Source organism: Mesocricetus auratus, unplaced genomic scaffold (assembly GCF_017639785.1).
Source record: "Mesocricetus auratus isolate SY011 unplaced genomic scaffold, BCM_Maur_2.0 Super-Scaffold_100020, whole genome shotgun sequence".
Classification (NCBI taxonomy): Eukaryota; Metazoa; Chordata; class Mammalia; order Rodentia; family Cricetidae; genus Mesocricetus; species Mesocricetus auratus.
In genome coordinates, this window is record NW_024429201.1 from 23,812,935 (window position 1) to 23,826,510 (window position 13,576).

The window sequence follows — 13,576 nt, forward strand, 5'->3', positions numbered from 1 at the left end:
CACACCACTTATTAACACAGTCACACACACTCACACCACTCATACATACATACACACACACACACACTCACACCACTCATGCATACACACACCACTCACACATACACACAAGCATGCGTCTCTCTGAGTGGGGGGGATAGAAGATTTTTTAACTTAAAAGATATGTGAGACATTAAGAATCTGAGTCTCGGGCCAGGTTCTGGTGGCGCATGCCTTTAATCCCAGCACTCAGGAGGCAGAGGCAGGTGGATCTCTGTGAGTTCCAGGCCAGCCTGGTCTACAAGAGCTAGTTCCAGGACAGCCTCCAAAACAATACAGAGAAACCCTGTCTGGAAAAACAAAAACAAACAAACAAACAAAAAAGAATCTGAGTCTCTACTATGTGCCAGACTTTATGCACTATAAATGGAGATGGCAAGATGCTCTCTGGCCACAGACTGAGGTTCAAAACCTCCAACTGTAGGGTGTTACTAGCAGGTCATGAACTGTGTTTCTGCTGCTGATTTTGTAACTGTTTCAGAAAAAAACGAAGCTGTGTCCTAGTGCTTCCGTTTCTTTGCCCCACCCCTTGGAAGTGAAAGTCTATGCTGTCACCTCACTGCAATGCCAAAACTGAATTAGCGACATCAGTCAAGCTTGGAAGGAAATGGTGAGACAAGAGTATCTCAGCATATGCTTGCTTTGGGAGAGCACTTCCGAGTTCCCTGGGGAAGCTGGGGTGTGAGCTTGGGAGCACGGGGCCGAGACACTCTGCACAATGCTGCCAGGAGCACAGGGAGGGTACAGTGTCCTGGCAGAGCGGTGTGAGCTGTGCAGCGTGTCTCCCGGGTTAGTGGATGTGACTCACTGAGCGAGTCATTGTTTTCTATCTTGACCAGAAGATAAAACGTAAGGGGCATATTATGAAGCAGTAAACTCGCACCACTGTGACACTGTCTGGAAATCAAGTGGTCTCGTCTTCATCAATGCCTGGAGCATGCTCATTTCCCTGGCGTGTAGATCTGCGTGCCTCTGCTTAGAGCCTGTCCTCACCCCCCTCTCACTGGGCTCTTCAATGAACTTGGAACTGGATTCCCACAGCTGTGGCCTAAGCTTTCCTAGCAAGGCAGATTCCTTCGAAAAGAATCCTTCTGTGTTTATATGGGTATAAATTTTTCGGGAGCCATTAAATATTGGGTTTTGTTTGTTTTGAGACAGTGTCTCTTGTAGCCTAGGCTGGCCTTAAATTCACCGTGTAGCCTAGATCAGCCCCTGCCTCCCAAGTGCTAGGATTGTGAGCATGAACCACCATGCCCGACTTATGTTGGGGTTTATGTATCAGAGAGCACATGGCCTTGTGACTAGCTGACTGACACATAGCAAGGAGGGTGACGTGGTGTCTCCCTTCCTGTGTGTCCCTGCTACTGCCAAATTGTGCCTTCTACCTAGTCCAGTCAGTCTGGGTCATCTTGGCCTTGATTTAGACCCTGTTATTTGTGTGTAGATATATCTCTTAGCCATCATCTAAGATGAAATCTGTAAAATGGTGGCCACATTCAAAGAATTACAGGTAAAAGAATGCTTTAAGTCCCTTGGGTTTAGTAGCTGGTCTAAAGGACGCTCCCATCACTCTCTAGCCCCCCTACATCATTTTCCTAGGAACTCCCAGATCACTATCCTCCCCCCTCCTGGTTGACTCTGTTTCAGATCAAATTGGCTAACAATTCAGTACCCTGTGGGTACATCTCACATGATCTGTACAAGTCGACATGCCTCAGGTGACCCTTGTTTACAACAGACTGTACTTAAGTTGGGTGTTTCACTTTGGATGTTGAGAGTCTATTTGAAGACACACAGGCAAACCTTTGTTTAGAAAGACCACAGACTAGGGGCTGAGGAGACCATTCAGTGGTTAAAGTGCTTGCTATGCATGCATGAAGAAAAGCTGAATAGGCTTGCCTGTAATTCCAGTCAGAAACAGAAACTGGGGATCCCTATAGCAGGATGTCTGGTGAAACTAGTTGTATTGGTGAGCTTTGGGTTTGTTTGAGAGACCTTTCCTCAATGAATGCGGTAGAAGAGTTGCCCAAGACAATTCCCAACATCACTCTTGGGCATGCAAGAGCACACATATGCAAGTACAGCACACACATACACACACATGCATGCATGTATGAACACACATGTACCCAATGGAAAAAGGAGGGAAAAATACAAGTCATAGGTAACACTAGAACCGCCTCCTTCAGGTCAGGAAGAAGCTAGTTTTGTTTGCATCTTTTCTTCAGGGAAGATAGTTTCATTATCAGAAAGAGACTGCTGGGCTTAATCCTGAGTTTTTTCCTCAGGATTGTGATCAGAACTTCCAGCAAGGGAAAAGTAGCATGGGCTGGCAAGGAAGATTGCTGAAGGAGGGTGAGGAGATATGGGGGGCCAGCTGCTCTGCTTAGGGCAGCCCCTAATCCCAGCCTGTGGACTGTAGTTACATGTGTTATTCCCAGAGTCCCTTGCTACCCTGGGGACTCCTGCAGCATTTGACCTTCTCTGCTGATATTCCCATGCACGGCCCCCATAGCTGCTGACATCAGTCTCATTCTCTCTGTCACCTCATTCTCTCTCACAGCCCTGGCTCAGTCCTTATTCATTGTTCTAAATTAGGGTGAACAACAAATGAAAGTTTATGGTATAAAATGATTTTGACAAAGCTTTGTGGTCGGGTTGTTTACCTGGCAGACAAGGACTTTGCACTCACACTGAGAAGCAGTGCGCATAACCCAGGGCACACTTTGTCAACAATAGTTAAATACCTTAACCTCCCGACTCCAGAGCACAGTTACCTGGGTGCCTTAACTGTTAACAGTTATATAAAGTATAGACCTCACCAATAGCTCTTCAAGCCACAGATTATGAATAGCATGGTCAATGACTGTCCATGTCGCTCTTTCAAAATCTCTGACGCCTGTCATGCAGATGAAGCACAGACAGCAGTGTGCAGAGTTGTGTTTTGATGCTAAACCCACACAACAAAAGCAGATCATTGATGGAGGAATGGACCAGTAAGCACAAAGCAGTCCATGAGAAGGGATGATGCTGTGACATGTCACTCATACATGAACAGAATTAGAGGAGAAATAACTACCCAGGGAGAATCTGCTGCTGTCGTCTTTGAGGGAGATTGGGTACGTAGCCAGTGTGAACACAATATGTTGATGTGATGAGGGGATAAAGGGCCACAATGTCAGTGAAGCCAGTCAAACCTGTCACATTCATTAAAGGTTTCCTAGGGAGGCTGGCAGTACTGAGGACCGTTTGCCAAGGCTTAGAAAAGATATCACCTCCCTATCAGACTCTGGCTAGAAGGTGGCCAGCACCATTCTTCTGTTCTTTAGAAGCTTTGAGAAGAAGAGAACACCTTGCACTTCAGTGTCCCTAATGTTCTCAATGACTGAACAAATGCACAGTTTCCATTTGTCTATATTATTTCCAACAAGCCAAACCTCAGAGTTTTGACAGAAACCTTCAGAGGTCACAGTGTTTATGCAAATCATTCTTTGACTATTTTTATGATCTGGTTCTACCATGAAGAAGAGGCTGCCTGTGATTGTGGACAGAACGAACATGGCAGAGGTCAATCCAGAATGAAAGATGTTCACTTACAGCTCCAGACTGTAAATTCAAGGAAGACCCTGGGACTGTAGCTCAGAGGCGGTGATTGCCTAGCATGTGTGTGTGTTCCTGAGTTCAGTTCCTATTACTGCGTGCGCGTGTGCGCACACACGCACACGCACACACACACACACACACACACACACACACACACACACGGGGCAGGGGGACTGTCCATTTTTTTTCATAATCCAAAGCTGTGGCTTGGAAGAGGTGACAGTTGGGGTGCCTCTGAACACTTTGACAGTGATATTTCAGTATCTCCATTATTAGTGGCCACAGTTCCCAGTCATCACCTTCTGCAAATCCACATTTCTGGAAACAGACTATCCTTAGACCAGCTGTGATCTGGGAGATGGAGACAAAAGGGCCAGCCCTGGTGACTCAGATCCACCACGTTCTTGGAGAAGGAATGATTTTCTAGAGCCAGGCCAACACATTACAAGGTGGTTGCTGCAGTTTTTTTACTCTAAAAATCTATGGATTTTCACTTTGCTTTTAAGTTGACTTTTCTAAATCAATGTTTTATAAATGGGAAGAAGTTTAAGTAAGCACCTTTCTAATATAAATACTCAATTTCAATTATAAAATGTATTATTATTATTCAGGTAAGCTAATACATTTTGGAAAATATGCCATTGAAAATATGGTTAAAGTTTCCAAAAGAAAGGGGACCATTCAAACACACTCCAGGGCCAATCAGGAGTCCCAGGGACTAGGAAGTGACAGTTGCAGGAAGTCTTCCTGTGGTTTTATAAGAAAATAAGGGCAGGCAGAGTATGCAAGTTTAAGACTAGCAAGTCTGGACAATTTTCTGGGCAATTTTGGGGGTCTTGGACATAGGAATTGTTTCTAGTTTGTAGGTGCCTGGTCCTGAGACGACTGGGGAAGGAGGACAGTGACCCAGCAGGTGCGTCTTTTGGATAAGGGAATTAGATGTTTGGTGAGTTTCGGGGAGGGGATGCATATGAATCTGAGCACTTGAACAGTCAGACTCCGTCAACTCTGAGAAATACTGTCTCCCCATGTCAAAGCCCTGGGTGTCAGAACATCAGAAATGCATGTGTATTAGAGTTGTTCATAGGAACAGAACTGAAAGAATGAATGTGTGATATATATATATGTATGTGTTTGTATGTGGTGTGTGTATGTGTGATATTGTGATATATATATGTAATTAGTGTTCAGAAAATATTTGTGGAATAATGCCTCTTGCTATTGTTTCTTCAAAAAGTGGAACATTCTAGTCTTGTATAAGGGCACATCAAATGACTAAGAGTCATTGACATCTGTAGCACAGTCCAGCAGGAAAGAATTAGACTTGTGTTCTTATTGAACTAGTCAATACTGAGTCATAATGATATATGTGGGGGATTTACCAGAGTGGTTTACAGACTGTGATCTGAGTAGTCCAACCATACCTGCCTCCCGATAGAAAATCCAAGGATCTGGTAGTTGTTGCTCCATGAGGCTGGATCTCAGCTGTCCCAATCAGGTGTGGGAGTCCCTAGGAATTCCTAGAGAGCTGCTGGTCTTTCAGTCTGCATTGGAATCTGGAAGAAGTGGGTTTCTAATACCATTGAAGGAATGCCTCAGCCACAGGACAAATGAACTTGCCAGCAGGAATGAGAGCAAGCAGGCGTAAGCAAAAGCCTCTTTCTTCCATTTCCTTTATGTAGGCTGCCATCAGAAGGTGTGGCCCAGACTTGGGATGGGGGGGTCAGTTTTCCCAACTTAAGTGATCCATTTAGGTGTGCCCAGATACTTGGGTTTAGTTAAGTCTAGATGTAGCCAAGCTGATAACCAAGATTAGCTGTCACAGCATGGTTAATACAGTCCCCAATTTAAATCTGCCTTATGCCTAGTTTTATTTTCCCCCCTGTAAATTGGCCGTGATCTAGCCTACTGCTTCACTAGTGACCTATGCCCATCCTTCCCCCATCACGCCTCTGTCGCACTGGTGCTCAGACACCCCAAGCATAGTCATGGGTCCCCTTAGGGCAGTGGTTTTAACTTGTGGGTCACCATCTCTTCACAGGGGTCACCCAAGACCACCAGAAAACACAGCATTTACATTACAATTCATAACAGTAGCAGAATTGCAGTTATGAAATAGCAATGAAATAATTTTATGGTTGGGGCCACCACAGCATGAAGAACCGGATTAAAGGGTTGCAGCATTAGGAAGGTTGAGAACCACTGACTTAGGGGCACCCAGACTTCTTCCTGGAGAGCTTTACCTCCAGAAACTAACTCCTATTTTGAACACCTTTCCTCCCTGCGTTGGCACCCACTCCTGAGCCCCCTCACTCTGCTTGAAAACGGTTTTTTCTTTGCTTGTGAGCCTATGCTTTAACAGCTGAGACATGTTGCCAGCCCTGCCTGCTACTTTTTAGATAGCACCTATCACATATTAACCTTCCGTAGTCTCATTACTCAATGTGCTTCTTGTCTATGATGAAAAAAAGAGTTTTTTATTTTGTCCAACAACATATACAAAGGGATTTTCAAAAAGAATTATCAAGCATGTAGTATGTGTTCAGGAAATATTTGTGGAATAATACCTCTTGATATTTTTTTAAGTGAGGCATTCCATCGTTGGGCAAATGAAGGGATTGGTAAAATCTGTAGCATGGTCCAATAGGAGAGAGTAGACTTGTATTCTTAGTGTCAATATTGAACCATTAATGATCACAAAGAAGTGGGTGTGGTTTGTTGAGATTCTTGTTTATATATCACATAGCCAGCCAGATGGGAGGCAAAAGATTCTGTCACAGGCTTCGCACTCTTGGCCCTATGTGTTGTTTCTCATCCTGTTATCACAGTTGTACCAAGGAGGCGGCGAATGGCTTTTTGCACGAGAAAGCTTCAACCCGATCTTCTCGTCCTTACCATCGCAGCAGTTTGGTCTGAAGGCTTTCTTTCCAGTATCATAATCCACGAGGCAGTGCCCTTCCCCTGTCTTGGGAGAGCTCCCTCCTGCCTCTTTCTAGTGGGATCTTGGTGTCTGGAGTGATAGACCTTGGCTGCTGTGAACCCCTAGAAAATTAGAGCCATCCCATGTTTTCTGGCAGATGGTATTCAACCATGTTGGGGGCGGGATGTTAAATTCATGCTGAAATAATATTCTGCTCCTGGAAGCATGATATTTGAGAAAACAGAAAATTATTCAGAGAGTAAGATGATTGACATGGTTGATATATTTTGATATGATTAATGTTCAGAGATTAGTAGGAGAGGTTTAGGTATGAAGTGGTAGTGTGGTTTCGTCCTCACAGGAATGAATCTTTCTGTTTAACAGATGTGTGTAAGGTGACTAGATTTGCCACAAACACACAAGATTTGGGATAAAGTAATAGTTCTCAACTTCTGGGTCCAAACCCCCACAGGGAATGTACATCAGATATTTATATTACAATTCATAACAGTAGCAAAATTAGAGTTAGAAAGTAGCAATGAAATAATTTTATGATTTGGGGTCACCACAACATGAGGAACTGTATTGAAGGGTCACACCAATAGGAAGGTTGAGAACCACTAGGTTAGAGGGAGGGGTAAAGCAAAACCATATTGGCAAGCAGTTGGCTATTACTGTTGGTAGGTGGGTGAGATTCTTTTTACTATTGTGTCTACTCCCTTATGGGTTTCTAATGTTCAAGTAATAAGGAATTTTAAAAAACATGATGGTAGCAGTTGGGCACTTTGGCTTGTTACTGTTCTGATTATAAATAAAACACTTTGGGTATTGTACCATGACTTGTGATGTTGCCTTAAAAGCCCTTCATGCTGAGAATCTGCTCTTTTATTCCTAATTATTTAAATTAGAAATGGATGCTGGAGAATATTAAATGCCTTAGCAATGTTTTCAATTATGGCATTTTTGTATTGTGCCTTATTGCTGACGGATGCCTCACTCCTACATGATCGTATTAAAACCCCTATGCAATGGTGCATGCCTGTAGCCCCAGACACTCGGCAGACTTCAAGGCCAACTGGGGCTTTGTAGCAAAACCCTTTCTCAAAACTTAAAATATAATTAGCTTTCTTGTAGTTCTTATAAAACCTACAAGTAGCCACTGTCTCAACCATCAAGGTATTATTCCTGGGCAGCTCAGTCTTCTGCTGGGCACATGAACATGGCAAGGAATAGGACCGGCCACGCTGGCTCCCGAGGCTTCCGTCTCAGTGCTCAAGCTAGACCCTAACTAGCTTCAGGTGGTGGCAAGGCTTCCCTGGCTTACCAACTGTCAGAGGCTTTGGATTCCTAGGCTCAAGAATGCTGAGGAGAATCTGTGCGCTGCCTTCTTTGCCATGGGCAGGGCTATGCTCTGCAATGAGGTATACTGAGGCGGATCGCCTTCAGTTTAGTTCCGGCAGCCTCGTGGTTCATGATCAGTCTTTTCCCGTGCTGGCAAGAGTTGGGTGTTTAAATTAATCTCTCAGGTTGTTGTCAGTACTCTGAAGTTCCCGAGTTTTTACAGCTATTTCAGTGCTGAGTGCAGAGAGCCTCCAGGGACTTGGAAGCAAACACCATTCGCACTGAACCAGATGTGTACATTTGCAAATCATCCCGGAACCTGTGTAACCCACGTTACCTATCCTGTCAGTAATTTTGCTGTTTCCCTCATTTTAAAAGTAGGCCTTACTGGAAGAAAACTTACAACTGCAGCCAGCAACACCCACTCCTCACTAGAATGACTGGGCACCTACCCATGTCTAGTCCTCTGTCCTCCCAGCTAGCTCCTACCCAGGCCAAGAAGATGGAATAGATTGTTTGGAGATCCCAGGGATTGTTGGATTTGAACCAGACAGCTTTCCTCTGGAGCCCTGTGTTTAGCCAGTGTACCCAAGGCCTGTTTTCAGTGCAGTCCTGAGGGTGCGGACTGTTCAAGATGCTCTTTTCTGTTGCAGGTTTTGCTAATCTTTGCAAAGGAGGACAGCCAGAGCGATGGCTTCTGGTGGGCCTGTGACAGGGCTGGCTACAGATGCAACATCGCTCGCACTCCAGAATCAGCCCTTGAATGTTTCCTGGACAAGCATCATGAAATTATTGTTATTGATCACAGGCAGACCCGGAACTTCGATGCAGAAGCGGTGTGCAGGTGACTTCCTCATCTAATTGCTTAGTAACCCCCCCCATCTGCTCTAAATGAACTTCCCAGCCCTGACCTGGGAGTCAGAGACCTAGACTGCTAAGATGAAGGCTACGGTCCTTCCTACAGACACATCTTGTCTTCCCGTTTCCGCACATTAGAATCGCATTGAATTTAGAGGCTGGATTCATCCTAAAGCTTGAGGGTGCCTCCCCCCTCCCACCGAGTATTGCTCATAAAAGAATCATTAAAATTCACAGTTTTTACTACATGTAGTTAGATTTAAAGTAGATATTTTAAACTTCATTATTCTGTCCCAAAATGAACATCAGAAATGTGTGAAACAGAGACTTTTCCATGCGTGACACAGATGGGTAGACCCTGTAGCAGGCTCCCCAGACACGGAGCCTATGCTTTAACAGCTGAGACATGTTGCCAGCCCTGCCTGCTGCTTTTTAGATAGCAGCTATCACTTATTAACCTTCCGTAGTCTCATTGCTCAATGTGCTTCTTGTCTATGATGAAAAAAGAGTTTTTATTTTGTCCAACAACATATACAAAGGGACTTTAAAAAGAATTATCAGGCATGTAGTATGTGTTCAGGAAATATTTGTGGAATAATACCTCTTGATATGTTTTTGAAGTGAGGCATTCCTGGGGTCCTTTTCCCTACTTGTTTATCCAAATGCTTGCACTTTGGGAAGCAAGCACCTGTCTGTTTATAAATCAATGCACAGTGTTAAGAGTTGGCTCAGAATGAACTGAACCAATCAGCGAAGTGGAATGCTGGGAAGTCAGCCTGGAGGAACCACTGATTAATTGAGAACAGGACAGAGTCCAGTTATATATGGAGCTGGACTTTCATTGAATATTACTAAATGAAAGGTAGAGAATTTTTTTTTTGGTTTTTCGAGACAGGGTTTCTCTGTATTGCTTTGGAGGCTGTCCTGGAACTGGCCCTTGTAGACCAGGCTGGCCTCGCACTCACAGAGATCTACCTGTACTGACAAAAATGCTAATGGATTAAGAGGTTTTTTGCTTTTGTTTGTTTGTTTTTAATCACAGGCATTGCCCTGCTATTTTTTCTGTGACTTGAATTTTCCCAAAGATTTTTTTGTTAATTAATCTATGTTTCAATGTTTTAACGGTTTCAAATCTTGCCTTTCTCCAAAGAAATATTTGCCTATTTAGTAACACACACACACACACACACACACACACAATGCTATTTTTACTATTAAGAAATACATTTTTTTTCTAACCAGATGTGATGAAACATATCAGTTATCCCAGCACTTGGGAGACTGAGGCAGGAGGATTGCTGAGTTCAAGGCCAGCTTGGGCTACATAGCCAGACACTGTCTCAAAGAACAGAGAACAAACAAAACAAAATATATCTTTTTTCTAAATGATTTTCAGGGTAGAGTTGGGTCCTGACCCTCACTTGCTGGTCTCATATATGGCTCTGTAATCCAACACTGCTGATCATATTATGCACACGTATAGTTATTGAGGACAAGCATCCCCTAAGGCCTAGGTTAGCAATCTTGCGCCCCTGTTACAGCTGCTCAGAAAAGCAGTGGGGAATGGGAAGTCCTGAAAGAAGTTGTATGTATCTGTGCTAGCTGACTGTTACTGATCCTGTTAAGGGCAGCCGGATTTTTAAATGATTGACAACCAGCAGTATTCTGTACAGAAGGGAGTGGGAGACACGCTCCAGCGGAAATATATTCCTTACTGTCACCTGTAGGCTGAGGTACCAGGCTTTTTAGCTACAATGCATCTTCCTTCATTTAGCATACTGGCCCCAGACCGACTGACTCACCTCCAGATCTCCCTTAGTCCTCTCACCAGGAAGACACTGAAGTCCCTCTTAACAAAAATTCCTCTGGGGAGCAGAAGTAACCCTAAAGACAGGTGTCAGCCACAGAGGAGGCCAAGAGACTGCTCCCGCCCAGCATGTTCTGTGTGTGAGTTAGCCTCTTTCTAAGTCCAGGCTCTTAGAAGGTGACCCAGTAGTGTGTCCGTGGAACATCACTGGGCGGGAGAGTCTACGTGAAAGGGGGATGTGTACAGATCTCAGAGAGAGCCTTTCATATGATAGAAATGGGTATTTCTCTGAGTGTCTATACATTGGGCTCCTAAATGTAAACCGAGTCTTCTGGAACCCGCTCTGTGGGAGGTTGGTTGGGAGCAGGAAGTGATGAGTGCCAGCACTAGAGAGTAGACTGGTCTAGCCTCCCTGCCCTTGGTGATGAATGGTTCCTCTTAGAAAGATCTCAAAATAAGCAGAAGTCAGACCACAGTTATTGGCTAAAACAGTCAATGCTGATTTCCATGGAGTCAAGAATGTGGTCCTTTATTAAAAGCTTAGCCAATTCATGAAGCCCTGACCAGAGGAGTCTAGAATCTGAGCTTCATGAAGCATCACACATCTTGTAAAGTTCACAAACCTCAGAATCCTATGTATGTGCTTCTGGTCTCTGAAATTGCTAAGGAATAAAATGTCTATGGGTGGCCCCAGTTCAGCAAATTTGATTGATAGTTACTATTTAATCTTTCTCAAGCCCAGCTGATGGCCAAGTACAGAGCATAAATGACAGAATAACTGGGGGAGGATCTCTCTTTGAATGATCTTTCACAGGGCTTAGGCTTCATTTGTCTGTCTGCCAGCAAGTACTGAAGCTTTTTGTATGACCTATTGCTTTGAAAGGAGAGCTATCTAGCCTAGTTAGCTGCCTAGGTATAAACTGGTCATTAAAGGACTGTGGTACTACCACACTAAAAAAAAGAAAGAAAGATATCAGTAAGAAAATATGAAATTCAAGTGGAATTTGCCAATTTTGAATTAGAAAATTGGCAAGTCTGACCTGTTGGAAAATTGCTCAGGAGTGTAAAACAATTACAAAATAAAATAAATTGAAGATATATTGTTCCAGTTCACAAGGTCATCTTTCTTTGCTGTCTCATGTGTGTTCTGGGACGTGAAGGATGATTTGATTTGGTACTTCTGTCAGCTCTGAGAAGTTTCTGTAATAGTTTAGTGTGACAGAGCCCAGACCACCACCTTGACTTGAAGCTTTGTTTTACAGGTCAATCCGGGCCACTAACCCCTCTGAGCACACTGTGATCCTGGCTGTGGTTTCACAAGCGTAAGTACATTCCTCACCCTACCCCAGCAGCATCCTCACCCCCACCAGTACCTCTCACCTGCATCAGCAACACCTTCCACCCCCAATAGTACCTCCCAGCCCCAGCAGCACCCCACCTCCAGCTCCGCCCTCCATCCCAGGAGCACACCCACCTCCAGCTCCGCCCTCCATCCCAGCAGCACCCCACCTCCAGCTCCGCCCTCCATCCCAGGAGCACACCCACCTCCAGCTCCGCCCTCCATCCCAGCAGCACCCCACCTCCAGCTCCGCCCTCCATCCCAGGAGCACCCCACCTCCAGCTCCGCCCTCCATCCCAGGAGCACCCCACCTCCAGCTCCGCCCTCCATCCCAGGAGCACCTCACCTCCAGCTCCGCCCTCCATCCCAGGAGCACCCCACCTCCAGTTTGCCCTCCATCCCAGGAGCACACCCACCTCCAGCTCCGCCCTCCATCCCAGGAGCACACCTACCTCCAGCTCCGCCCTCCATCCCAGGAGCACCCCACCTCCAGCTCCGCCCTCCATCCCAGGAGCACACCCACCTCCAGCTCCGCCCTCCATCCCAGGAGCACACCCACACACAGCATTGCTGTTCTATCTGAGACACTGACATGATGCAATCCAGGTTTTGAACCAGCTCTGAGATGGGCATATCTTAGACCGTACAATGCCACTCCTAGAACTTGCTTTGAAGGCTTTGTTTTCCATGTTTCCAAAAACATTTAGGTCCCCCCTTCCCCCCCGTCTCTTACATAATTGCTGTTAGCACGTTTTCACACACTTCGGGGAAAATAGGTTTCTCATCACCCTGACATGCCAAAAATGAGTAGAAAAGCTAAGAACTCTGGAGAGAACGTTGTTCTAGTTCATCTTTTTCCTTTGAGGAAAACAGAGATGGGAAAGTGCTCGAGTTTTCACTTGAGACTGTGGCATGAGAGTACAGAGGTGCCAAATGCATTGCAGGAAAATGATTGTAGGGCTTAGGTGAGGACTGCTGTGTGGCTAACAGCAGCCCATGGACTTAGGTTGGTTTGGACTACAAAGAAGATTGGTCTGGCTATCAGTATGATAACACCCTGGAATGAGAAACTGTTCTGCTGGTTTTAGTGTCTGGAATGTTCTGCACTTAAAATTCAAGGGCTGGCTGAAAGAAAAGTAGTTTGTATTGCTACAATCCTTGGAATCCCTGCTGGTGGCAAAATTTGTTATAGTCAATTAATGGCTGTCATTAGGTTCAGAGAGACTAGATGCTAATTAGGACCCAGGACCTGTTGGACTTGGCTCTCTTATGGTGTTTGGCACAGGTTCTTTCACAAAGGAGAAGGCAGGCCAGCAGCTGACAAGAAGGTGTGGGGGTTTTCAGGGCAGGCTGGCTCAGGGGGAGTAGATACATGTGCCTTGTAGGTCACACTGGCACAAGAGGAAGCCATGGCTGCAGGGGCCTGCCCTGATCAGAGTCCTACCTTTGAGGCTCTTTACTTGATGGCTTCCAAGAACTGCAGTCCAAAGAAGGCGAAGCTCTATCCCCATGGGTGCCAGATACCTACTGTCCTGGTGGGAGACTGATTCCAGAAAGAATGAGTGGTGAACTGAAGGAGGTCAGCCTCCTTCTCCACTTATCTCCAGAGAACTGAATAGGATCATACAGCCTTGGACATGACACCAGGGAGACCACACTACATAGCATC

General features: G+C 45.2%; 1 protein-coding gene across 11 annotated transcripts in view; it reads left to right on the top strand.

The window, feature by feature from the left end:
• Pde8b (phosphodiesterase 8B) overlaps positions 1-13,576 on the top strand; it is a 227,815-nt gene that overhangs the window by 143,802 nt on the left and 70,437 nt on the right. For all 11 annotated transcript variants that reach the window (XM_040729128.1, XM_013126218.3, XM_040729131.1 and 8 more), the window contains 2 exons: positions 8,557-8,747; positions 11,831-11,890. In XM_040729128.1, the coding sequence (XP_040585062.1) occupies positions 8,557-8,747; positions 11,831-11,890 (251 nt within the window). The remainder of the gene's footprint in view (positions 1-8,556; positions 8,748-11,830; positions 11,891-13,576) is intronic.